The 24,913-nt window shown below is 45.8% G+C and overlaps 1 protein-coding gene across 4 annotated transcripts in view; it reads left to right on the top strand.

Annotated features, from left to right (window-relative positions):
- Nucleotides 1-500: 500 nt before the first annotated feature.
- UBAP1 (ubiquitin associated protein 1) overlaps nucleotides 501-24,913 on the top strand; it is a 125,482-nt gene continuing 101,069 nt past the window's right edge. For 2 of the 4 annotated variants that reach the window (XM_068143137.1, XM_068143139.1), the window contains exons 1-3: nucleotides 501-786; nucleotides 9,885-9,925; nucleotides 16,876-17,000. In XM_068143137.1, coding sequence (XP_067999238.1) covers nucleotides 9,892-9,925; nucleotides 16,876-17,000 — 159 coding nt within the window. In that variant the 5' untranslated portion in view covers nucleotides 501-786; nucleotides 9,885-9,891. Of the gene's footprint in view, nucleotides 787-7,136; nucleotides 7,243-9,884; nucleotides 9,926-16,875; nucleotides 17,001-24,913 lie in introns of those variants that run through there. The other 2 variants (XM_068143138.1, XM_068143141.1) reach the window with 2 other exon arrangements.

The raw sequence follows: 24,913 nt of genomic DNA, 5'->3' as shown, positions 1-24,913 counted from the left end.
GGTATCCAAACCAGAGGAGGAACGTCTTATACTCAATAGCCAGTGACTTTTGCTCCAAGGCTCTTTGGTCCAGGGATTGGGATCCTTATTGAGAATTCTCGCCCCCTCCGTTGCGCCGGGCAAATGTACACTCTCTTACGAGGGGTACAGGAACAAGCATCAAGGCAGTCGTGGCCATTGAGGGAAGGGGCTGAGGCATATGTGGCAAAATGCCTCCTCTGAAGCTGGTTCACCACCTTCATCCAGCCCCCGGCGGAGCCTGTTGCTGTGTCCATGTGGGAGAGGGGCAGGAAGTGATAGAGGAGCCCCATAGCAAAGCCTGATCCAGGAACAAGCCCGGCCACTGCCACTCGTGGAAAGAGGCGGAGCTTGCCTCCCCCTTTTCTCCGCTGAGGCGACGTCAGTGTGAGTACTTTCCGATTGGACTGGTGGGGGCAGGTGACCTTGCGGCGTGACGTTAGCGGGTCGCCGGGGAGGCGAGGTGGAGGGCAGGTAAACAAGATGGCGTTATCTGGTTGCAGGGCTAGTGGTGGTGATACTGTGCGGGTTTTGTAGGGGTGGGCGGTGGGTAGTGACTGCAGGGGCAGCCAGAGGCGCCAGGTGCCGCGCAGGTAACGAGCGGGCCGGGGGTGGGGTGTATGTGTGCTGGTCTTGTACCAGTGTCTGGGCAGTGAAGCCGAGCCGGCCACTCCCTGGGCCTTCCGGCCCGCCGCTGGGACAAATTTAGCCGTCGCTTCTCTTCGTCTGGGGCGAGGGGCTCTCCGCAGTCCTGTCGTGATTAAGCAGGTACGAAGCAGAGCGACTGCGGGGCCACTGCCCTCTCGGAATGGGGCTCGCAGGTTGGGGGGGGGGGGGCTCTCTCTTGGATGTGAAGGGGAGCGAGCCTGTGGGCGCTCCGTTAGTGTGTGACCTTGCTCCGTCTCCATGTCGTCTCGAGATTGCTTTTGAAGGTATCTTTTAATGGAGATGAGAATCTGTACGGTCAGCTCAGAGGGATGGAGTCCTGGCACTCTCCCCTGGTCTAGACCTAGGGAACAGAGGAAAGTTAGGCAAGTAGAGTGACACTCCTTTCTGCTTTCTGGTGTTTCTGGGGACTGAGTCAAGGGAATACTTTTCTGTTTAATAACACTTGATGAATCTGCCTTCTAAAAACTGATTGCCATTGAAATCTGAGTAAATGGTTAGTAGGGAAAACTGTGAAGAGCCTAAACATCTGCTTTTGCTTGAGGAGGTACTGTGTGTTTTTTATCAAGCGTGCCTTCAGGTAATTCGTTATTTTCTGTTTCTTCTGTTGTGAAAATCACAGTACTTGTCTTCTCTATGCTACATGTCACTTTAGATTACTACTGTATTCACTCTTTGGTTGCATCTTCTTGTATGCTGAAAAGACAGTCTTGTTTACTTCTTGGGTTGTAGCACTCGCATGTATGATGATGCTTATTGCCTATTTCTGGATTTTTTTCAAGTTAATTGTTGTGCTTTTGAATGGATAAGAGGATTATATCTTTCTCTGCATTTGAGATGCAGACATACCATGGATGCATACACTAATGTAAGAATACATCAGTTTTGTAGTTTCTAACTTCTTGATAATGCCTTGTGTTCCATTTAGCTCAGCATATACTAGAAGTAAAGCATTTAGCACTTTTATGTAGATATTCAGTATAATTTAAGACCTATCTTCCTGATTTTTGTTAGCTCAAAAATTATCATTTTAAAAGCAAAGTTAAGATGGCTTTGGTTTTTTAAATTAGTAAAAAAAAAATTACAACAGATGGAAGTGACTAATCGACTTATCAAGTGTTTTTATTCCCCACATCACTTAAATTCCAAACAAGTCTCACCCAGAAATTAGCTGTACAGAGATCTTATGATGTTAATGCTGTCTCTTTAGGATAGAGATAAGCAGACGGGCTCTGGCACTTGTCTGTGCAACTAATTTTGCTGTCATCCTGGACTCAGTAAAAATGTATTCATGTGGAATTTAAGCACTTTGATGTGGATATTCCTAAATGGCAAATGAGTATCCACAAATTAAAGAACAAGTGAGTTGTGACTGTTGATGTAACTTCGGTGGCTATGCTACTGACAGAAGGCATGCTGCATTTCACAGCCTGTTATGAGGTTAAGAGGCTTCTGTGTGAGCTTGGTGGGGGGAATCTTACTCCAACTGTGATCTAGGGTGTTAAGAAAAAAGGGGAGGAGGTGGTGCTGCAATGAGCCAGACCTTTTTCTTGCCTTCTTTCCCATAGATGAACCCCTTCCCAGTTATCCCTACATAACAGATATGGCGCACTGGACGTTGAGAGGCCCCTGTGTCCTACGCTGTCAGGTGGAAGACAGAAGCTTAAATGGAGGGGATGAGGGGTGGAGGGTTTGTGGCTGTGGCACGGGTCAAGTGTACATAGCAACCTCTTCTACAAGGAAGAGAAGAGTGATGGTGGTTGGAGACTCACTCCTGGCAGGAACAGAGGGCCCAACGTGCAGGGTTGACCCTCAACATAGGGAAGTCTGCAGTCTCCCTGAAGCCAAAATCAGGGATATCACTAAAGAACTCCCCAACATGGTGCAGTCACGTGGCTATTATCTTTCAGACAAGTGGGAAGGAAACTGCATCCTGTAGTCTGAGGGGAATGAAGAGAGACTTCAAGGCCTTGGGAGGGTTGGTGAAAATCTCTGGGGCACAGGTGACTTTCTTTTCTCTACTTTCAGTACCCAGACACAATATGGAAGGGAGTAGAAGAATCCAGTCTGTAAATACCTGGCTCTGAGACTGGTGCTACAGGCAAGGCATTGGGTTCTTTGATAATGACTGGTTTTGTAGGACCCCAGGATGAATGGTAGTATGTGGGAGAGGCTTATCTTGCAGGAGGAAAAGGGTTCTAGGACAAGTACTAGCAGGGCTCATTCACAGAGCTTTAAACTAGAGATAAAGGGGGAAGGGGTTGTTGCTGGGATTGCACCAGTGGGGCGGTGTTCTAGTATTAATGTAGACCAGAAGGCCTCCCACCCCCCCAGGGTAGAATTGGTGTGCTCAGCTCACTCCCTGCACTGTCTGTACACCAATGCACACAGCATGGGGAATAAACAGGAGGAGTTAGATATCCATCTATGGTCAAGGGGTTATGATCTAGTGGCAATTACAGAGACATGGAGGGACAGCTCACATGACTGGAATGTGGTCATGGACAGCTATGTCCTTTTTAGGAAAGATAGATCAGCTAAGCAGGGTGGTGGAGTTGCTCTCTATGTGAGAGAGCAACTAGAATGTGTTGAGTTCAGCCCGGGGTGGATGAGGGGCAAGTTGAGAGTTTGTGGGTGCAGATTAAGGGGCAGGCTGGCATGGGTGATGCTATTGTGGGTGTTTATTACAGACCACCTGATCAGGTTGATGAAGTTGATGAGGCCTTCTATAGACAGCTGACAACAGCCTCACAATCACAGGCCCTGGTTCTCAGGAGGAACTTCAACTACCTAGCTATTTGCTGGAAGACCTACACAGCCAGCCACCCACAGTCCAGGAGGTTCCTCCAGTGCATTGATGATAATTTCTTGATGCAAATGGTGGAGGAAACAACTAAGAGAGGAGAGTTACTGGACCTGATACTCACCAACAAGGAGGGCCTGGTTGAAGCAGTGAAGGTTGAGGGCAGCCTTGGCTGCAGTGACCACAAGAGGGTGGAGTTCAGGATCTTTAGTGGTAGGAAGAAAGTATCAATCAGGATTACAATGTTGAATTTCAGCAGGGCCAACTTTGGCCTTTTCAGGCAATTGCTAAGGGAAATCTCATGGGACAGGGTACTAGAAGGTAGAGGGGCTCAAGACAGTTGTTTAACATTGAAGGACCTCTTCCAAGGTCAAGATCAGAGCATCCTAAAGAGTAGGTAATTGAGAAAGGGAGCCAGGAGACCTGCATGGTTAAGTAGGGAACTGCTAAGCAAACTCAGGTGGAAGAAGAGAGTCCACAGATCATAGAAGGAGGGTCTGGCCACTTGAGAGGAGTATAGGACTGCTGTTAGTATTTAGGGAGTCTACTAGGAAGGCTAAGGACTCCTTGGAATTCAGCCTTGTGAGGGAGGTCAACAACACCAGAAAGGGCTTCTTCAAATACATTGCTAGAGAAGCTAAGACCAGAGGCAATGTAGGCCCACTGCTGAATGAGGTGGGTGCTTTGGTGACAGAGGACACAGAGAAGGTAGAGTTACTAAATGCCTTCTTTGTCTCCATCTATACTGTTGGAGGCTGTCCTCAGGAGCTTGAGGCCCCAGAGGAGGACAGGACAAAGGAGCTGTTTTCCGTGGTTGATGAGGACTGGGTTAGAGAATAGTTATCTGGACATCCATAAATCCATGCATCCTGATGGGATGCATCCAAGGGTGCTGCGGTAACTGGCAGAGGTCATTGCCAGACCACTCTCCAGCATCTTTGGTGAGTCATGGTGGACAGGAGAGGTGCCTGGGGACTGGAGGAGGGCAAATATCACTCCAGTCTTCAAAAAGAGTAAGAAGGAGGAGCTGGGTAACTATAGACAGGTCAGCCTCGCCTCCATCCCTGGAAAGGGGATGGAGCAACTTATCCTCAGCACTGTTCTTAGGCATATCAAGGACTAGAGGGTCGAATACACCAGGTTGGAAGAGACCTTAAAGATCATCGCATCCAACCCACCTAAACAACTAAACCATGGCACCAAGCACCCCATGAAGTCTCCTCCTGAACACCTTCAGTGATGGTGACTCCACCACCTCCCCAGGCAGCCCATTGGAGCAGTGAACATGGATTTACCAAAGGGAAATCATGTTTGACCAACTTGATAGCCTTTTATGAGGACATAACTAGGTGGATGGATGATGGTAGAGCAGTGGATGTGTTTTATCTTGATTTCAGTAAGGCATTTGACACACTCTCCCACAGCATCCTTGCAGCTAAGCTGAGGCAGTGTGGTCTAGCTCACATAGTGAGGTGGATTGAGAACTGTTTGAAGGGAAGAAGTCAGAGGGGTGTGGTCAATTGAATCTGATAAACTGCAAGGCCTGTACTAATCGCTTACCAATTAACACATAACTGCTTTTGATTTTTTTCTCTTTTCTCTCTTTCTAACCCTCTCTGGGGAAAGGGGGAGAGAAGGGGGAGCAGAGGTGGGGAACCCCCTCAGCAGAGGGGGGAACTCTCATTTCTGTGCTACTTTATTGTATATTTTTGTAGCTATTGTAAATCCTGTATATTCCCCTGCATATCCTATATTGCTTCGGAAATATACAGCACCCACTGCTTTGCTAATTCAGCTGTGAGTTTTTTTTTCTTCGCTCGCCGGGGGGAGGAGGCCTTTCCCTTCCACCCTACGACACCATTTGAGGCTGTCCCTTTAAGGAAGGGGATATTGTGTGGAATGCTTGTAAACGAAAGACGGATCTAAACTGATTGCATTGGTAGATTGGGGGGAAGCACCTTTTGAACTGGGAATACAGCAGTTTTCTGGGCAGTCTTCCTTCCCCTACTTCGGTGGCTTGCAGCTCACAGCGTTCTGGGCTTTCGGCCAATCTGGCCTTGAAACTGATAAACTGCAAGGCCTGTATTAACTGCTTTCCAATAAACTGCTGCTTTTTTTCCCCCCTCTCTTTCTAACCCTCTCGGGGGGGAAAGGGGAGAGAAGGAGGATACAGGGGTGGGGAACCCCCCTCAGCAGAGGAGGGAACTCTCATTTCTGTGCTACTTTGTTGTATATTTCTGTATATATTGTAAATACTGTAAATTCTGTACATAAACCTGCATTTTCCTAAACTGCTTTGTAAATATACAGAACCCACTCCTTTGCCCCTCCCTCAACAGAGCCCCATTGAAACCCTTCTTTGAGTTTGAACATGTGATCCAGCTTGGGGTGGGGAGAAGGCATCGTTGGCTCTGAGCAGCTTGTGGTGGGTGCCCAGGCAGCCAAGAGAGCCAATGGCATCCTGGCCTGCATCAAGAACAGTGTGGCCAGCAGGAGCAGGGAGGTCATTCTGCCCCTGTACACTGCACTGGTTAGGCCTCACCTCGAGTACTGTGTCCAGTTCTGGGCCCCTCAGTTTAGGAAGGATGTTGACTTGCTGGAACGAGTCCAGAGAAGGGCAACAAAGTTGGTGAGGGGTTTGGAACGCAAGCCCTATGAGGAAAGACTGAGGGAGCTGGGATTGCTCAGCCTGGAAAAGAGGAGACTCAGGGGTGACCTTATCACTCTCTACAACTGCCTGAAGGGAGGTTGTAGACAAGCGGATGATGGTCTCTTCTCCCAGGCAGCCAGTACCAGAACAAGAGGACACAGTCTTAGGCTGCGCCAGGGGAAGTTTAGGTTGGATGTTAGGAAGAAGTTCTATACAGAGGGAGTGATTGCCCATTGGAATGGGCTGCCCGGGGAGGTGGTGGAGTCACCGTCATTGGAGGTGTTCAGGAGGAGACTTGATGGGGTGCTTGGTGCCATGGTTTAATTGTTTAGGTGGGTTGGATTGGTTGATGGGTTGGACGCAATGATCTTGAAGGTCTCTTCCAACCTGATTTATTCTATGTATGTATTCTCCTTCCTTTGCCATCTGTGAACATGTGTTAACTGTCTGCCAGCCTTCAGAAATTAAACACGGAGGACAAGATGCAAATGAAAACTGACAAATGTGAACAAACTCAATTATATGAAAATGTGTGCCCATTAGCTAGCTTCAGAGTTTCACAGCAAGATGGAGTGCCTGCTTGTGCAGTCCTGTCTCTGAAAATGTGAGTTCAGAGTCTGTCAATTCACTGGCTTTTACAGCTGCTTGCTTCTGAGATGTTTCTTTACATCCTTATAGCTTAGTCTTTAAAGAATCCATTTTTCTTTTGGGCTTGGCATATATCGGTAAATTTATATTGCTATAGATTGGAGGAACCTTATGTACCAAGCGTTCTATGAACATAAAGATATTTACAATTTGAAGACTGAGAACTGTCCAACTAGATTAGATGTGATGTTCTCTGGAGGGCCCTTCCAACATCTAACGTTCTATGATCCCAGCTTACCTGTCCTTGCTTCCACACTTTGTGGATTCCTCTTTTGTATTTAAATTTGGTCAGGAGTTCTTTCTTCATCCATATATTTTTCTTGATGTTTTTGCCTGATTTCTTCCTTTTAGGGATGTAGTGCCTTTGAGTGTGGAGGAGATGATCCTTGAAAGTCAACCAGCTTTCCTGGGCTCCCAGTGCCTCCAGGGCTTTGTCCCATGGTACACTACCAAAGAGGTATCTGAAGAGGTGAAAGTTAGCTCTTTTGAAGTTGAGAGTTTCAAGCTTGTTGAGCTTCTCCTCCTTTGCTGGCCTTAGGATCTTAAACTCCACCATCTCATAGTCACTGCAGCCAAGACTGCCCATGAGTTTAACGCTGCCTATTAGCCCCTCTCTGTTGGTGAGAACAAGGTCTAGCATGGCACCTCTTTGCATCGGTTCCTCTATTGCTTGGAGGAGGAAGTTATCAGTGCATTCCAGGAATCCCCTGCATTGCTTATGGTCTGCTGTGTTGTTTCTCCAAGTGGGGTGGCTAAAGTCCCCCAGGGCTTGTGAACAAGATGCAACTCTTATCTGTCTATGAAGGGCCTCATTCACTTGGTCCTATTGGTCAGGTTGTCTGTAGCAGATCCCCACTGTAACATATTCTACCCTTCCTTTCACTCTGGCCCACAGGCACTCGGTCTTCTCATCATCACTTGCCAGGTATAGCTCCATGCGTTCTAGCTGTTCATTGACAGAGGGCAACACCCCCACCTTGTTTCCCCTGTGTGTCCTTACTGAAGAGTTTATACCCTTCTAATCCAACACACCAATCATAACAGTCATTCCCCCATGTCTCTGTGATGCTGATCAGATCATAGTGCTGCAGGCACACAAGCAGCTCCAGCTCCTCTTGTTTATTGCCCATGCTTCGGGCATTCACATAATGGCATTTGAGCTGGGTCCCTGATGAAGTACAGTTGCACTTCAGCTGGGCCAGTGGTTTAGCTCCCAATGTTGCTATGCCTTTCCCAGGGTCATCTTCATTTGATCTGGTTGTAACTCCTTCCCCCTTCATATCTAGTTCAAAGATTGATCAATGAACCCTGCCAGCTCATGACTCCGGATCCTTTTCCCCCTTAGAGTCATCTGAACCCCATCTGGTCTCAGTAGGCCAGGTGCTGTGTAGATCTCCCCATGGTTGAAAAACCCAAAACTGGACCATTGGCATCACCCTTTAAGTATTAATCTGGTGTGCTTTTTTGAGTCTCTCAGTATTTTTTCTTGTAATTGAAGGGACTGAGGCAAATAGAACCTGCACATGTGATCCTTGTAGCATCTGCCCCCAGTGCCCTTTTGATTGCCCCCACCATCTCTCCTCTACCTCATCATTACCATTCTGCATTACCAAAAGCAGCTAATAATCAGAAGGCCCTACCACACCTGGGAGCTTCCTATTAACAACCTTAACCTAGGCCCCAGGGAGACAGCAGACTTCCCTGTGGGATGGGTCAGATTGGCATATGGGGCCTTCTGTTGCCCTGAGAAGGGAGTCTCCAATAACAATTACCCTCCTTTTTTTATAACATTGTAAGTAATAATGCATAGGGCAGATTTCCTCATTCCAGACAACCCTGTAGATGGTCCTTCTACATCCTCCTTTTCCTGGCTCTCAACTTCCAGTGCTCTACATCTTTTAAGTAAGGGTAACTGGGAAGGTGAGGGAGGCTGGGAAGGGGTTCGCCTGCCTCCCCTAGCAGGAACCTGTATCCATTCCCTTCCTTTTCTTAGGCCCCTTCCTTCAGCCTGGTGACAGGAGGGGAGGGGATTCTCTGCTTTTTGAAGAGCCTCTATCTGCTGCCTCCTCATGGTATGATTCCATCAATACATTTCATTCTTACATTCTCTGATTCTTCTCAACCTTACCAGCTCCTCTTTCAGCTCTACCACCTGGCTGAGCAAATCATTGATCTGTTCACACCACAGACAGGTGGTGTCACTGCCTCCCATTGGAACAAGCACCAGGGGAAGGTACTCCTTGCAGCCAGACACCTGCATTGCCACATTTTCATACAGGAGCTCAGTCTGAGTTGCCGCATTCCTTCTGGCAGTGGCTTTTGGCCATGTTATAACCATGTCAGGTCCTCTTCTGGGAGGTCTTTCCTCAGGCCCACCAGCCCCTGGCACAGGGATAGTGTTTTATCAGGCTTCAAAAAAGCCACAGAGACCTTTTTGCTTCAGATCCCTTCCCTAGTGCAGCCTTACCTGCCCTGAAGCTGGTCTCTGTAGACATTTGTATCCATTTTTTTGCTCTTTTTGGAAGATTTCCCACTGGAAACAGGAGCAGTGTTCTTTGGGGGAGAATTTCCTGATACACTGGGCTGTGCAGGAGGGGAGTCAGATGAGTTCTCTTAGAATTGGTCAAACCTTCAAGTCAGTTCCTCCATGGCTGAAACATAGGCCTGTACATTAGAAGAGAAACTTCCCTCATATTGCCAGAGCTGGCTAATCAGTTCATCCACTGTTTGTCCTTGGCCATCTCTCATGGCCCAGACTGACATTGCCAATGAGCTGGCATATGGCAGCTCATAATAACTTTTTTCACATGGCTGGTGTGCACACTGCCTCATCTGGGTCTACAGGCTGGGGACTGTCATTCATGTCATAGAACATTTTCAGCACAGGCAGTTCCCTCAAATATTGGATGCCTTTCCCATGGCAATCCATCTTCCAAGATGATCCCTCATACCATCCCTGAGGGGGTACCCGTCTCTTACACCTTCTAGAAGTGTCTACAACACGTCCCGTAATCTAGAGATAAAACACTGCGGAACTGCATAGGCTTATGCTGTGCTACATGTATAAAGTTGATAAAGCTCTTTTAAAATGTTTTTCAGATTCTAAATGGCTTCTAAGAAGTTGGCATCTGACTCTCATGGTAAGTGAAAACTGATATTCTTCTCTCTTCAATAGGATTGTTGGAGTTTAAGCTTTTCCCAGAGTCCAAGAGCCCAAATGGGACAGATTTAGATTGCCTCCCCTCTCCCTTTTTTCCTGGTAGGGTAAAAGCAAATTAGGCAGGAGAAAGGAGAAGTAAAAAAATAATAATAATAAAAAAATAATCACAAAATAAATGGTCTGGAATTGACTTGGAAATAAAAAAGGTAAGTTTAACAAAATATATATGGCATTTGAATAATAGGGAAAGTTAAAAAGGTATGAGGAAAAGGGTAAATAGAAAAATATAAAAAAACAGGCCCAGCTGGCATTGTATTCCCTTGATGTAAATGTGGATCCTCTTTGGATGCAGTCCTTAGAAGTGTGGATGCAGCATGGAGGCAAGCCACATGGTAACTGAGGAAGCAGGGGCAGCAGAGATGTCTGTCAAGCAGGCAAGGAAGGAGCAAGAGCCAAGAAGATGGCTCCCCTTAATTAGGCTTGCTGGACAGGAAGAAGTGGTGGAATAGACTTTGACCTCGAGACCCCTTCCCCTGGGAGGGGGAAAAACCAAGTCTCTCTGCCCACCTGGATCAGGTTTCTTTGTCTGCCGGGGGGCTGGGTTCTTTTCAGCCCCCCCAGAGATGGGTGTAACCTGACACAAGGATGAATCCTACTATTTCTCCTGACTAATGTACCAGCCTAGACAGGTCATAAAGACTAATCTGTTTAGCCTCTGAGACTTGATAGGGTGCTTGGTTGCATGGTCTAGTTGATTAGGTGGGTTGGATGATAGGTTGGACGCAATGATCTTGAAGGTCTCTTCCAACCTAGTCTAGTCTAGTGTGCTGGGTTGAGGCAGCCCCTTTCCCCACCCCTGGCAACAATAAACACTCAGACAAACGGATTGCAAAAGTGATGGGAAGTTTAAATAGAAAGCAGTGAACTTTTACAGAAAGCCAAAAGCATAGTGACAAAGAAAGATCCCAAAACAGACCCAGAGAGATCCCATCTCCACCTGAGGGTACACCCAAGACCCCCAGGGCTCCTTCTTCCCCCTCCCACTGCTAGGCTAGTCTCAGCTGGCCAGATCTGAGACTGCCCAGCGAGGCCCAAAGCCAGGAGACATCTCCCCCAGTTACCAGCTGACGGAGGAGGAAGAAAAAAGAGACAGTGCTAGACTCTGCACTGGATCTTATAGTGGTGCAAAGAATTGTGGTAGGAAATACTACATAATTTCCTGTGTCCACCCCTCTGGACTGGACTTCTGGACACAGGAAGTAAACATTGCAGGGGGGCACCCAGCTCAAACTGCTACATTTGGTTTTCCCAGTCGAGCTCGCTGTGTAATCAGTGCTACCCACTTACTCCATGTAGCACTGGTGGCATGATGAGTAGAAGGGATGTTTCTTCTGAACATCCAATGCAGCACAGGCAGCCTTGGTGCTAAGAGGAGAGTTGCTTCTGTACCCACTACTTCTGATGCAGCTCGAACTCCCTCATAGGCTGCTAAGATCTCCTTCTCAGTTGGTGTATAGTGGGATTCTGATCCTCGATATCCTCTACTCCAAAATCCCAACGGCTGACCTCGGGTTTCACCTGGTGTCTTCTGCCAGAGGCTCCAAGTAAGACCATGCTCCCCAGCTGCGGTGTAAAGGATATTCTGCACCGATGGTCCTGTGCGAATGGGCCCAAGTGCCACTGCACGAGCTATCTCTTGTTTGATCTGTTCGAAAGCTTGTTGCTGCTCACTACCCCATTCAAATTGATTCTTCTTTCGAGTTACTCGATAGAGAGGGCTGACAAGCTGACTGTAGCCTGGAACATGCATCTTCCAGAACCCCACAAGGCCTAGAAAGGATTATGTCTCTTTCTTGTTGGACGGTGGAGACATGGCTGTTATCTTGTTGACCACGTCCATAGGTACATGACGGCATCCATCCTGCCACTTTATTCCCAAGAACTGAATTTCTTGCGCAGGTCCTTTGACTTTGCTTTTCTTTATAGCAAACCCAGCCTTTAAGAGTATTTGAATGTTTTTTCTCCCTTCTTGAACACTTCCTTTGCTTTATCGCCCCACACAATGATGTCATCAATGTACTGGAGATGTTCAGGGGCCTCACCCTTTTCCAGTTCACTCTGAATTAGTCCATGACAAATGGTGGAGCTATGCTTCCACCCCTGGGGCAATCGATTCCACGTGTATTGAACACCCCTCCAGGTGAAAGCAAATTGTGGCCTGCACTCTGCTGCCAATGGGATTGAGAAGAACGCATTGGCGATGTCAATAGTAGCGTACCATTTAGCTGCCTTTGACTCCAGCTCATACTGGAGCTCTAGCATGTCTGGTACAGCAGCACTCAGTGGTGGCGTCGCTTCGTTTAGGCCACGATAGTCCACAGTTAATCTCCATCCTCCATCAGATTTTGGCACTGGCCATATGGGGCTGTTAAAAGGTGAGTGTGTTTTGCTGATCACTCCCTGGATCTCCAGCTGGTGAATCAGTTCATGAATGGGACCCAGGGAGTCTCTGTTTGTACGACACTGCCGTCAGTGCACTGTTCTAGTAGCAATTGGCACCTGTTGTTCTTCAACCTGCAGTAATCCCACAACGAAAGGACTTTCTGAAAGGCCAGGCAGGGTAGACAGCTGTCTGATCTTCTCTGTATTCACCGTGGCCATACCAAAAACCCATCCATAACCCTTTGAATCCTTGAAGTACCCTCTCTTGAGGTAATCAATACCAAGAATGCAAGGGGCTTCTGGTCCAGTCACAATGGGATGTCTTTCCCACTTGTCCCCTGTTAGGCTCACATCAGCTTCTAATACAGACAGCTCCTGGCAGCCTCCTGTTACTCCAGAAATCCAAAGAGATTCAGCACCTCTATGCCCTGATGGCATCAATGTACACTGTGCCCCTGTGTCTACCAGCGCCTTGTATTTCTGTGGCTTTGATGTGCCAGGCCATCGAATCCACACAGTCCAATATACTCTGTCATCCCTCTCCTCCTCCTGGCCGAAGGCAGGGACCCTCTACTCCTGGTCCTCATCAGAGCATTCACTGTCTGATCTGGGTAGTACCTGGCCAGAAGTCCCCTCATCGGGATCAAGGGGTGTAACCTCAATTCTTTTTCTCCTGAGAGATCGTTGATTACTTTCTTGGCTTTTTACAGCAGATACCTTTGCTGTTTTCTTAAATGGTCCCTTTTTAGTTGTTGTTTTTCCTTTCAGTTCATGTACCCGAGCTTCCAGTTTATAAGTGGGTTCACCATCCCACTTCCTCATGTCCTCCCCCTGGTCACAAAGGAAAAACCAGAGTATTCCACGTGGTGTGCGTCTGGGGCTCCCTTTCCCTCCGACTGAGGCAGGAGGGGACAGATTTCTTGGAGTAGACCTGGTCAATGAGGCACTGACGCGTGGAAATGAGTTAGTACAGAGGTTATCTTCAAAATTCTGGAGCTGGGCTGACACAATCTCCACAGACCATGCATCCTCATCCAAATAGTACATCATTGCTAGGCTGTTAGAATACGATGCTGGAGCACCTTGGATCACTTTCCTCCACATGGCCTGTGTGCATGGGACATCTTCTGGATCTGTGGAGACACTTTGATCATCTAAATCACTATAGATAACTTCCAACACCGCTAATTCTCTTAAGTATTGGATTCCTTCATCTGCCGTATTCCACTTCCCTGGAGAACTCATAAGGTCCTCCTTGCATGGGTACCTGGCCCTCACACTTAGCAGGAGTCGTCTCCAGAGGCTGCATATGCCTGTCTCCTTTGCAGTGCCTTTCTCAATACCTCTGTTTCTAGCAATGGGTCCCAATTGTTGGGCCTCTTTGCCTTCCAGCAGTTGGCTGTCAGCCCCATTATCCCAGCACCGGAGCAGCCAAGCAGCAATTCGCTCTCCTGGCTGGCGACTATAATCCTTGCGTATGTCTCTCAGTTCTGCTGAGGTCAAGGACCGAGTAGTCTCTGCTTCTTGTCTAATCTCACTCACATCCTCTGATCTCCCACTTGATGGACCAGCCTCTTGATCATAATCTTCCTCATCCCTTATCAATCGATGAGAGGGACCTGTTGACCTCCTTGTCCACTGCTTCTTTTTTACAACTGGGTCAATCTCTCTGGTTGCTGTCTGGGTCCCCATCTCCACCATGGTGTCCTCAGGTAGTGTTTGGGTGCCTGCCTCAGCCATAGTCCTCATAGAGTATTGAACTGTGGCTTGGTAAGCACAGGCCAGGCCCCAATAAAGTGCAAGAAGTTGTTTGTTCTCATTGGGATAAGCGAGGCACCCTTTTATCAGATGGCGAGTTAGTTTAGTAGGATTGCTCGCCTCTTCTGGGGTAAAGTCCCAGGCTATGGGAGGTGATAACCGTCCTAGGAATCTGCCCAAGTCCTTCCACACACCCTGCCACCCAGGGACTGACCGCTTCAAGTCACACTTCAATATATCCCCACCCGAAGACTGTCTCTTCTCATGCCATGATGGAATCAAACTCCACAAAACCCGCAACATGCCAGTAATGTTGATTAGCAGTACTAGGGAGCTCACATATGGATGGATCAAAATCTTGGGGGCCTGCATAATAAAATTCTCTACACTCATTTCAGGTGGGGAGACAGAAATTATGACCTCTCTAGCATAGCTCCCACAGAACAGCAGCCCTACAAGCAGGAGAAAGAGACACATAGCCATTATTTGCTTCGGCATGTTCCTAAACAAATGAAGTATTTCCAAAACAAAGCAGAAGTTATCAGCAAGCCACGTGACCAGCACAGAAGCCTGTATCATAAGCAAGCTTATAAAAAAAAAAAAAACCTGCAGAAACTACAGCTACGTTATATTTTCGTTTCCCGGCCAATGCACCAAAAAGGACTGTGGTGGTTTGGCTCTGGCCTGGAGGCCAGATACCCACCAAGCCGCTCTATCACTCCCCCTCTTAAGTGAACAGGGGAAGAAGGGAAAGAAAATATAATAGAAGCCGGGGATAAGATAGGAGCAATTTAATAACACTAATAAGCAAACAGCAAATAGACCGCGCGGAAGCAAAGAAAGCAGAGAGAGAGATGTTAGTCTCTACTTCCCATCAGCAGGACGGTGATCGGTCTCAGGAAGCAGGACTCTCTAAGCTTGGTGGTTCCTTGGGAGGATAAACGCCATGGACGAATCCCCAAACTTCCTTCTTTCACGTCCTTCTTATACCTGAGCTGATGTCATATGGTATGGAATACCTCTTTGGCCAGTCTGAGTCAGCTGGCTCAGTTGTGTCCCCTCCCAAGATCCTGCCCACCCCTCAATGTACTCCTGGGGCAGGGAAATGTTGAAAGGACACAGCTCGGATACTCAATTCAGCTGTAGCCAAAACACTGCTGTGTTATCAACTACTGCTGCAAAAGGAAAAAAAACCCACAGCCCTAGAACGATGCTGTGAGGAGAATTAACTCCACCTCAGTTCAACCCAATACATCTTGTCTAGTCTAGTCTAGTCTATTCTGTTAGGAATTAAGTGCCTTGGCTTCCTTCTTGCATAGTTGCTTGCTGATGCTTTGCCTGTTCTTTGGTTAAACTGTGACTATTCCTTGGTTCTTCATGGCAGAATAATATCTTCCTGTACTTCCACTTTCCCCTTCAGAATCAAAGCTGAACTGCAGTTGTGATACTGATCTGATGTTTGCTGAAGTGGACACTAGATCTGTAGCTCCTTTCTATCGAAGTCACACAAAAAGTTTGACTGAAAGTGAAGCTTTCAATACATCATTGAACTATGCTTGCTTTTTGTTCAGCAGTGAATTTTTTACTAAATTGGATTAATCTAGTTCAGCAGGCAAACAAAGAATATCTTCTATATTTGAGAGGTTTAGCACCATGCAGATGATTGGTAACAAAAATTTACCTGCATACATGCTTAACTTTTAGAAAATAAGGTGTAATTTGAGATTTAATGTTTCTGTGGAGCATGAAAGTTCCATTTGTTGTATGTAATGTAGTTTCTTGAAATCAGTAATCAAAATATACTGGGAGGTTCATGTGAAATTTCTAAATTGATTTCTTATGCTATAGAAACTTCTGCTTTTAGAAAATCAGCCTTGATCTTTCTGGGTAATCTTTCAGATAAGAGGGTTCTGGGAAATTCCATTTTTCCTTGAGCTTTTAATTCAGTCTCAAATGTGAAAAATTGAAGTACAGAAGAAAAAGCCTAATTTAAATACATGATTAAGGATTAATAAAAATGGCCTGTTAAGATGTTAAACAAGACTGGCTCCAAAACTGAGCCCTGGGGAACACCAGCTGATGAAGTTAGATTGCTTTGTTTAAAAAAAAAAAAAAAATCAGAAATACTATACTAAATAGTCTTGAGTTATTTGCTTAAAGTGGAGAATCTAGGCTTTGGGTCACTTTGCCCTTGTGACCACTTCTGTCCAAACATTGCTTCCTACTTTTATGGCAAACCCTGGAATTTAGTTTGGCTTAGCTGCTCTAAAGCTGGGTTGTTTTAAAACCTGTTTTGAATATGACAAAACCAATGGATCTTTTTATAGAAACATAACAATAGTGTTCAGGAGACCTAAAATGTTTGGTATATTGACTCCAAAATCTGTTCAATTGTGGGGTTGTTGCATTGTGTGTGCTTGGTTTCTTTTTTTTTTTTTTAATAGCTATGAACTAGAAGATGGGGAGGGGAAAACAAAAAACAACACCACCAAAACAAACAAAACCCCTCACCAGAACAAAACACCCCCCAACAAACCACCAAAACCGAGGCAATCAAGTCCAACCAGATTCACTGGGTTTCTGATCAAGCAACTTCCTTTGTATTGAGTCACCTGATGTAGTTCAGGCAGCAGAGAGAAAATACTTCCCAAATACAGAAATATGAGCTTTAATTTAATACATCAAATGCATAAGGTTTTTTTTTGATACAATTTCTGCTTTTGATCTTAGGGCCTTTCAGTTATCTTGACGATGTCCCATTTAAGATAGGAGACAAATTCAAAACATCAGCAAAAGTTGGATTACCCATTGGTTTCTATTGGCCTGATTTTTCTCAGCTTATCAGAAAAGCTCAGGTAAGTAATGTTTTTTACTTTTCTACTATTTCCCCCTCACCCCAAACCTCCCAACATGTAGTGCTGTAAATTGCAAGAAATCACAATTTGCACACATGTTCAATATTAGTCTCGTTGGTCCTGTAGCGTGACTTCATATTGCTGTCAGTAGCTGCAGATGATCTGTTAGAATATACAGAAAGATAAAAATATGATAGACTGTGTAAAAAGTTTTACTTATTTTTAAAAGCCCAATAATATTTATTTTAGTGTATGTACTTCAAAAACACACAATGTTTTTGTGTAATACTTGTAGGTCTAAATGTCACTGAAACTAAATTTGAGTAGCATTTTTAAGAGGAAAATAGTAAGAACTGATACACCCATAGTTTGGCATACTTGCAGAATCTCCTTTGAAGGTAACAAATGTTGCTATTTAACAAGTTCTCACCATAGTGGGATAAAGAAATAAATTTCCAAGTCTTGTTTTCTGTGCAGTTCTGAGTGGAAATTAATTTCTAGCTGTAGGGAAAACAGGTTACAGCTTGGTACAGATGGCTTCCAGGTTTTCGAGGTGCATGTCTCCGTCCCCATAAACTTTTAGTAGCATAAAATCAGTCACTTCATCATAACTTTTGAAGATCTCATACAGTCTCAAGCTGCACCAGGGGAAGTTTAGGCTCGAGGTGAGGAGAAAGTTCTTCACCGAGAGAGTAATTCGTCATTGGAATGGGCTACCCAGGGAGGTGGTGGAGTTGCCGTCCCTGGAGGTGTTCAAGGGGAGATTGGACGTGGCACTTGGTGCCATGGTCTAGTCATGGGGTCTGGGGTGACAGGTTGGACTCGATGCTCTTTGAGGTCTCTTCCAACCTTTGTGATACTGTGATCTAATCTCCAAATGCAAGCTGTGATACAGGAAACCTAATTGAACTACAGTTTCTTTTGGACCCATGACTGTCCTTGCTCAGTTCAAACTGATGATTGTTTTCACTTAAGCTATCACAGATTGCTGTAGATTGTGCTTCCAGTTACAATCTGAACTTCAAGCTCTAGGCAGCACTGCAATTTTGAAGGGGGCATGACAGCAGCATGGCATTGAATAGCAGCAGCAGATTCAACTTGACCCACGTGTCGAGGGGTTGGAAGGGTAAGGCCAAAAAGCCTTCTCCCTCCCCCCTGTAAAGTAAAGGGAAAGAAAATTGAAGGGAAAGGGAAAAAAAAGCTCAGAGCTGAATTAGCAAAGCAATGGGTGCTGTATATTTACAAAGCAGGGAAACGCAGGGGAATTTACAGAATTTACAATATTTACAATATATATAAAGATATACAACAAAGTAGCACAGAAATGAGAGTTCCCCCCTCTGCTGAGGGGGTTCCACACCTCCGCTCCCCCTTTTCTCCCCCTTTCCCTAGAGAGGGTTAGAAAGAGAAAAAAGTTAGAAGCAGTTATGTGTTAATTGGAAAGCAGTTAATACAGGCCTTGCAGTTTATCAGTTTCAAGGTCAAGCCTTGGCCGAAAGCCCAGAACAGAGAGCTGCTGCCCAAAGGAGGAGCGGAAGAAAGACTGAAGACAAAAGTGCAGGAATTCCCAGGAAACTCTGCTGCACTCCCAGTTCAGAAGGTGCTTCCTCCCAAATCTACCAATGAAATTAGTTTAGATCCGTATTTTCGTTTACCAACATCCGACTACAATATTCCCTTTCTTAAGGGGACAGCCTCAACCGGGCACAGTCCACCTCTTCTAAACAATTTCATTGGCTGTTCATACTGTTCATCCAATCCAAAATGATATTTACAGTTCGTAAGTAAAGTTCATAGTCCATTCTGGCTATGCTCAGATGTAGATGATCCAAAAGTCCAAGAAAATCAGAAAATGAGAAAAATGGAAAAACAGTTCATTTCTTCGCCGACGAAGCGAAGAAAAGGGAAACAGGGATTCTCAGGGTCTTTTAGTTGACTCAGGGCTCTGAGGGATCTCAGGGTTTGTGCACTGTAGATTCCTCGTTGAATCTTCTTTTGGACGCGATGTAGCTGTACGACACTTTGAAATTAACCTCTTTCAGCTAAAGTTAAATTTCTTTGTGGAATACACTGTATTTCACCATTCTCTTGCATTACCCAATAAGTGTGACCCGGACCTTCAGCTGAAACCACCCCTCGGACAGGTTTAGCCTCTCCTGAGGGTGAAAATACCCAAACAGTTTTACCTAACAAATTCTTTTCTATAACCACAGGAACTCTATCACCTTCTACTTTCTGTAGCAGAATGTGCAGGTCCAGCTCGGTTCACTGAACCTCTACTATTTACCAGCCAGGTTGCTTCTACTAAATGTTTTTCCCAGTTTTTTAAAGATCCACCCCCCATGGCTTTAAGAGTGGTCTTCAACAAACCGTTGTAGCGTTCAATCTTCCCTGAAGCTGGTGCATAGTAGGGAATGTGGAATATCCACTCAATACCGTGCTCTTTGGCCCAGATCTTTACAAGGTTGTTCTTGAAATGAGTTCCGTTGTCTGACTCAATCCATTCTGGAGATCTGTGTCTCCACAGGATTTGTCTCTCCAGACCGAGAATGGTGTTGTGTGCAGTTGCATGTGCAACTGGATAAGTTTCCAACCATCCAGTGTTTGCCTCTACCATAGTAAGCACGTATTGCTTACCCAAACGAGAACGTGGTAGAGTGATGTAGTCAATCTGCCAAGCTTCACCATACTTGTACTTGGACCATCTGTCACCATACCACAAGGCCTTAAGTCGTTTTGCCTGCTTAATAGCAGCACAAATGTCACAGTCATGGATGACTTGTGTGATATCATCCATGGAAATGTCTGTGGATCTGTCACGAGCCCATTGGTATGTTGCATCTCTGCCTTGATGTCCTGACGAATCATGAGCCCACCGAGCTAAGAATATCTCACCTCGGTGTTTCCAGTCGAGATCAAGATTAGAGTCCATGTCTACTTGAGAAACTCTTGCAGCTAGATCTGCCTGATGGTTGTGTTGCTGTTCCTCAGTAGCTTTGCTCTTAGGAATGTGAGCATCGATGTGTCTCACTTTCACTGGAATTCTCTCGATTCGATCGACAATGTACTGCCACAGGTCGGCTGCCCAAATGGGTTTTCCTTTCCTCTGCCAACCATTTTTTACCAGTTCTTTAGCCAACCCCATAGAGCATTGGCTACCATCTATGAGTCGGTGTAGAGATAACACTTTGGCCATCTCTCACGTTCAGCTACGTCGAGAGCTAGCTGGACAGCTTTTACCTCTGCAAACTGACTGGATTCTCCTTCTCCATCCTTCGCCTCTGCAACTCGGCATGTTGGACTCCACACTGCAGACTTCCACCTTCACTTGTTCCCAACAAGACGACAGGAACCGTCTGTGAACAAAGCATATTTCTTTTCATCATCAGAAAGGTCATTGTAAGGAGGAGCTTCCTCAGCACGAGTTACTTTCTCCTCTGGAGGTTTAGCACAGTTGATGCCTTCAGGCCAACTTGAGATCACCTCCATTAGACCAGGCCTTTCAAGATTTCCCCTTCGAGCTCTCTGTGTTATCAGAGCCATCCACTTAGACCAGGTTGAGTCTGTGGCATGATGTGGTGTGGATCCTTTGCCTTTGAACATCCAATTCAAAACTGGTAATCTGGGAGGTAAGAGAAGTTGTGATTCAGTTCCAATCACTTCAGAAGATGCTTTTACTCCTTCATAGGCAGCTAAAATGTCTTTCTCTGTTGGAGTATAATTAGCCTCTGAACCTCTGTAACCTCGACTCCAGAAACCAAGAGGTCGTCCACGTGTCTCACCTGGAGCTTTTTGCCACAAGCACCAGGTTGGACCATTGTCACTTGCAGCCGTGTACAAAATGTTCTTAATGTCTGGACCATCTCGGACAGGTCCCAGACCCATTGCTTGAATCACCTCTTGCTTTATCTGATCAAAGACTGCTTGTTGTACAAGTCCCCAGTGGAAATGGCTTCTCTTTCGAGTCACATCATACAGAGGTTTCACAATCTGACTGTATCCAGGAATGTGCAGTCTCCAAAATCCCACTATCCCCAAGAAACTTCAGGTCTCTTGCTTGTTGGCGGGATTCGCCAGGGTAGATACTCTATTTACCACATCCACTGGAATGTGTTTGCATCCATGCTGCCACCGCACTCCCAGAAACTGAATCTCTGTGGTAGGTCCTTTCACCTTGTCTCGTTTGATGGCAAAACCTGCATTCAGAAGAATGTCAATGATTTTGTTACCTTTCTTGAAGACTTCCTCAGCAGTTTTACCCCAGACGATGATATCATCGATGAACTGGATGTGTTCTGGAGCATAGCCTTCCTCCAGAGCATCGCGGCTCACAGCATGACAGATGCTTGAGCTGTGGATCCAGCCAATTGGCAATCTGTTGAAAGTGTACTGGATCCCTCTCCAGGTGAAAGCAAACTGAGGCCTGCATTCCTCTGCTATGGGAATAGAGAAAAATGGATTAGCAGTGTCTATGGTAGCATACCATTTGGCCTCTTTGGATTCCAGCTCATACTGTAGCTCCATCATGTCTGGCACTGCTGCACTCATAGGTGGTGTTACTTCATTCAGGGCTCGGTAGTCTACTGTCAGACGCAAGTCTCCATTCTGCTTCCGCACAGGCCACACTGGACTGTTGAAAGGTGAATGAGTTTTGCTGACGACTTTCTGACTCTCCAACTGACGAATCAGATTCTGAATGGGCAACAAAGAGTCACGGTTGGTTCTGTATTGTCTGTGATGCACAGTCTGAGAAGCAACCGGCAATTTAATGTCCTGTATCTTATGTTGTCCCTCAACTGCAGATTCATCAGAAAGCTCAGGTCTGGCAGACAGCTTCAATTTTTGTCCATCAATTTCTACTGAAGCTACTCCAAAAGCCCATTTGTAACCTCTAGGGTCTTTGAAACGCCCTTCTCTCAGAAAATCAATTCCCAAAATACAAGGTGCATCAGGTCCGGTCACAACTGTATGCTTCCTCCATTGTTTACCAGTCAAACTTATATTAACCTCCACCTTACTTAACTCTTGAGATCCACCAGTGACTCCCAGAATAGTTATAGACTCCGCTCCCTGATAATTTGATGGCATTATGGTGCACTGAGCTCCTGTGTCAACCAAGGCCCTGTACTTCCGAAATTGTGAAGTGCCAGGCCACTGGATGTACACATCCCAATAGATTCTGTTATCTCTGTTATCCCTCTCCTCCCCCTGGCAGGAGGCAGGGCACCCCTAGTTATGGGGAACATGCCCACATGTGCATTGCGCACAGTGTGCAGTGTTATAGCTTTGCATGTTACAACTGGAGCCACTGCTGGAGCTACTAGAGTTGTTCTGGGGAACTGTGGAAGTAACAGCTACCCTTCTGGTATTGCTACCTCGGGTTCTGCCACTTTGCAATTCCCTCAGTCTCCTGAAAAGATTAGAAGTTGGTTGGCCATCCCAGCGGTTCATGTTCTCACCAAACTGATCACACAGAGTTATCCAAATAGTTCTACGTGATTGCCTTGGTGGTCTGTTTTGATTTGGTCTGTTTTGGAATGACCTCCTTGGAGGACGTCTATTCCTCACAGATGAAACTTGTATCCACCTGGAGGAAGAATTGGAATTATCCCTTTGTGCTAATTGGGGTATGGAATTTCTAAATTCATCCTTTAACTCTCATGCAATTCTCAATTTTTCCAGACAGAGTTTCAATGGCTGAAACCAAAGAAACACGTGTCATGCTATCCTCCAATTGCCTCATTTGATCACTGAATTGGCCAACCGTAGGAGAAGCTCCACCATCATTTCTTGACACAATTCTGCTTGCCAGAATGTTTGCATAATTAGAAGGAGCAAGTTTGATGATCTTTTTAGCAAGACCAATACCGACAGGAGTGTCATCAGGATTCAGAGTTTCATGTTCACCATAGAGTATCTCTCTAACAGCAAATTCTCTCAAGCGCTTAATTCCCTCATCTATGGTAGTCCAGGGTTTAGGATTCCATGGAAGATCATCTCAGGAAGGGTATCTTAAGGCAACCGCCATTAAAAGGCGTATCCACAGATTAACCTTACCGAGAGCTCTGCCTAGATGTCTATCTATTCCATTGTTCCTTGAGAGAGTTCCTAACTGAGCTGCTGACTTGTCTCCAACTGTTAGAGCTGGAGCACCTGTATCATAACACCCACTAAGCCAAGCTAGAACTGGCTCCTTATCTGCTCTGGTGAAATCTTTACGGACGTTTCTTAGCTCCTCCCTCGGTGACGAACAGTCAGTTATATCATCTTCCTCTTGCTCTCCCTGAACTTGTTGTCCTAATAATCCTCCTGCCATTTTCTGAAGGATCTCTTTAAGCTGAGAACCACCTTTGCCAGCTCCTTTCCTAGCTGCATCTCTATCCTGCTTTGCTCTCACTAGGTTAGGTAGATCTTTAAAAGAGATCTTCTCTTCCTTCTCAGCAGGATTTCTTAGAGTAGAGGGCCCCTCACCAGGATCAGTTTCCAGCTGCTCTTCTCCATCTTTGGCCTTTCCCCCCCTGGTCTTTAAAACAGCCACCTTAACTGGAGCTGTGTTTGAATTTACAGCCACCTTAATGGAAGCTGACAGGTCCTGAGATAAATCAGCTGCTGGGGCAGTGACTTCCAGTCCCACCGAGAGAGTGGGCAGAAATGACGTTGCTCCATTAATGGCCGACAGAGAAGAAGGAGGAGGAGAAGGAGTAGGCGCCATGTTGATACCAGCCGCCTCCTTTGGCAGCTTGCTAGAATCAGCAGCAAAGTCATGTAGAGCAGCCTTTCCAATTAACTTCTTAGCTTTCTTTTTGACTGACAGAGATTCTCCACACTCCTCATCACTAGATGACTCTGGGACTGATCCAGAGCCACGGTGTTTTCTTTTTGATCTAGTTTTAATAACAAAACGAGCTCTGGACACCTTTCTCTCTCGCCGCAAAGAAAACAGTAAATATGCAATTACCATCACCAGCAGCAGATTTATAGACACCAAATAAATCACCTTTGGATCCCAGCCATCACCTAAAGTTACTCTCTCCTCCGGCGGAATCTTAAAACCTTTTATCTCAATTGGGAGAGTGGTGGAGGTAACATTTCTGTATCTTGCTGGCCATAATAAATCAATACATTTTCCATACCATAGTCTAACTCTGTACATAACCCACAAATAAATTGTCCGCACCAAATATGTGCCCAGGTAATCCAAAATCAAACCCAAACAGTATCTGTAAACCAGAGCCCCAAAAATTGAAAAGAATAATTGCCCTACAAATCACAGCACCTTCATGTTTGCTAATTCAGCTAGAAAACACTAAATCAATCAAGTAATAAATTAAACTAATTATCTGCCCCATGTTGGGTAAGCCAAGCAAAAAAAAAAAATGTCGAGGGGTTGGAAGGGTAAGGCCAAAAAGCCTCCTCCCTCCCACCTGTAAAGTAAAGGGAAAGAAAATTGAAGGGAAAGGGAAAAAAAGCCTCACAGCTGAATTAGCAAAACAATGGGTGCTGTATATTTACAAAGCAGGGAAACGCAGGGGAATTTACAGAATTTACAATATTTACAATATATACAATAAAGTAGCACAGAAATGAGTTTCCCCCTCTGCTGAGGGGGTTCCCCACCTCCACTCCCTCCTCTCTCTCTCTTTCCCCAGAGCGGGTTAGAAAGTGAGAGAATGAGAAAGAAGTTAGAAGCAGTTATGTGTTAATTGGAAAGCAGTTAATACAGGCCTTGCAGTTTAACAGTTTCAAGGTCAAGCCTTGGCCGAAAGCCCAGAACAGAGAGCTGCTGCCCAAAGAAGGAGTGGAAGAAAGACTGAAGACAAAAGTGCAGGAATTCCCAGGAAACTCTGCTGCACTCCCAGTTCAGAAGGTGCTTCCTCCCAAATCTACCAATGAAATTAGTTTAGATCCGTATT

The sequence above is a fragment of the Melanerpes formicivorus genome, unplaced genomic scaffold, assembly GCF_026170545.1.
Source record: "Melanerpes formicivorus ecotype bairdi unplaced genomic scaffold, bMelFor1.0.p_v2 SCAF_9, whole genome shotgun sequence".
Classification (NCBI taxonomy): Eukaryota; Metazoa; Chordata; class Aves; order Piciformes; family Picidae; genus Melanerpes; species Melanerpes formicivorus.
This window is presented reverse-complemented; position numbering and strand designations above follow the sequence as displayed.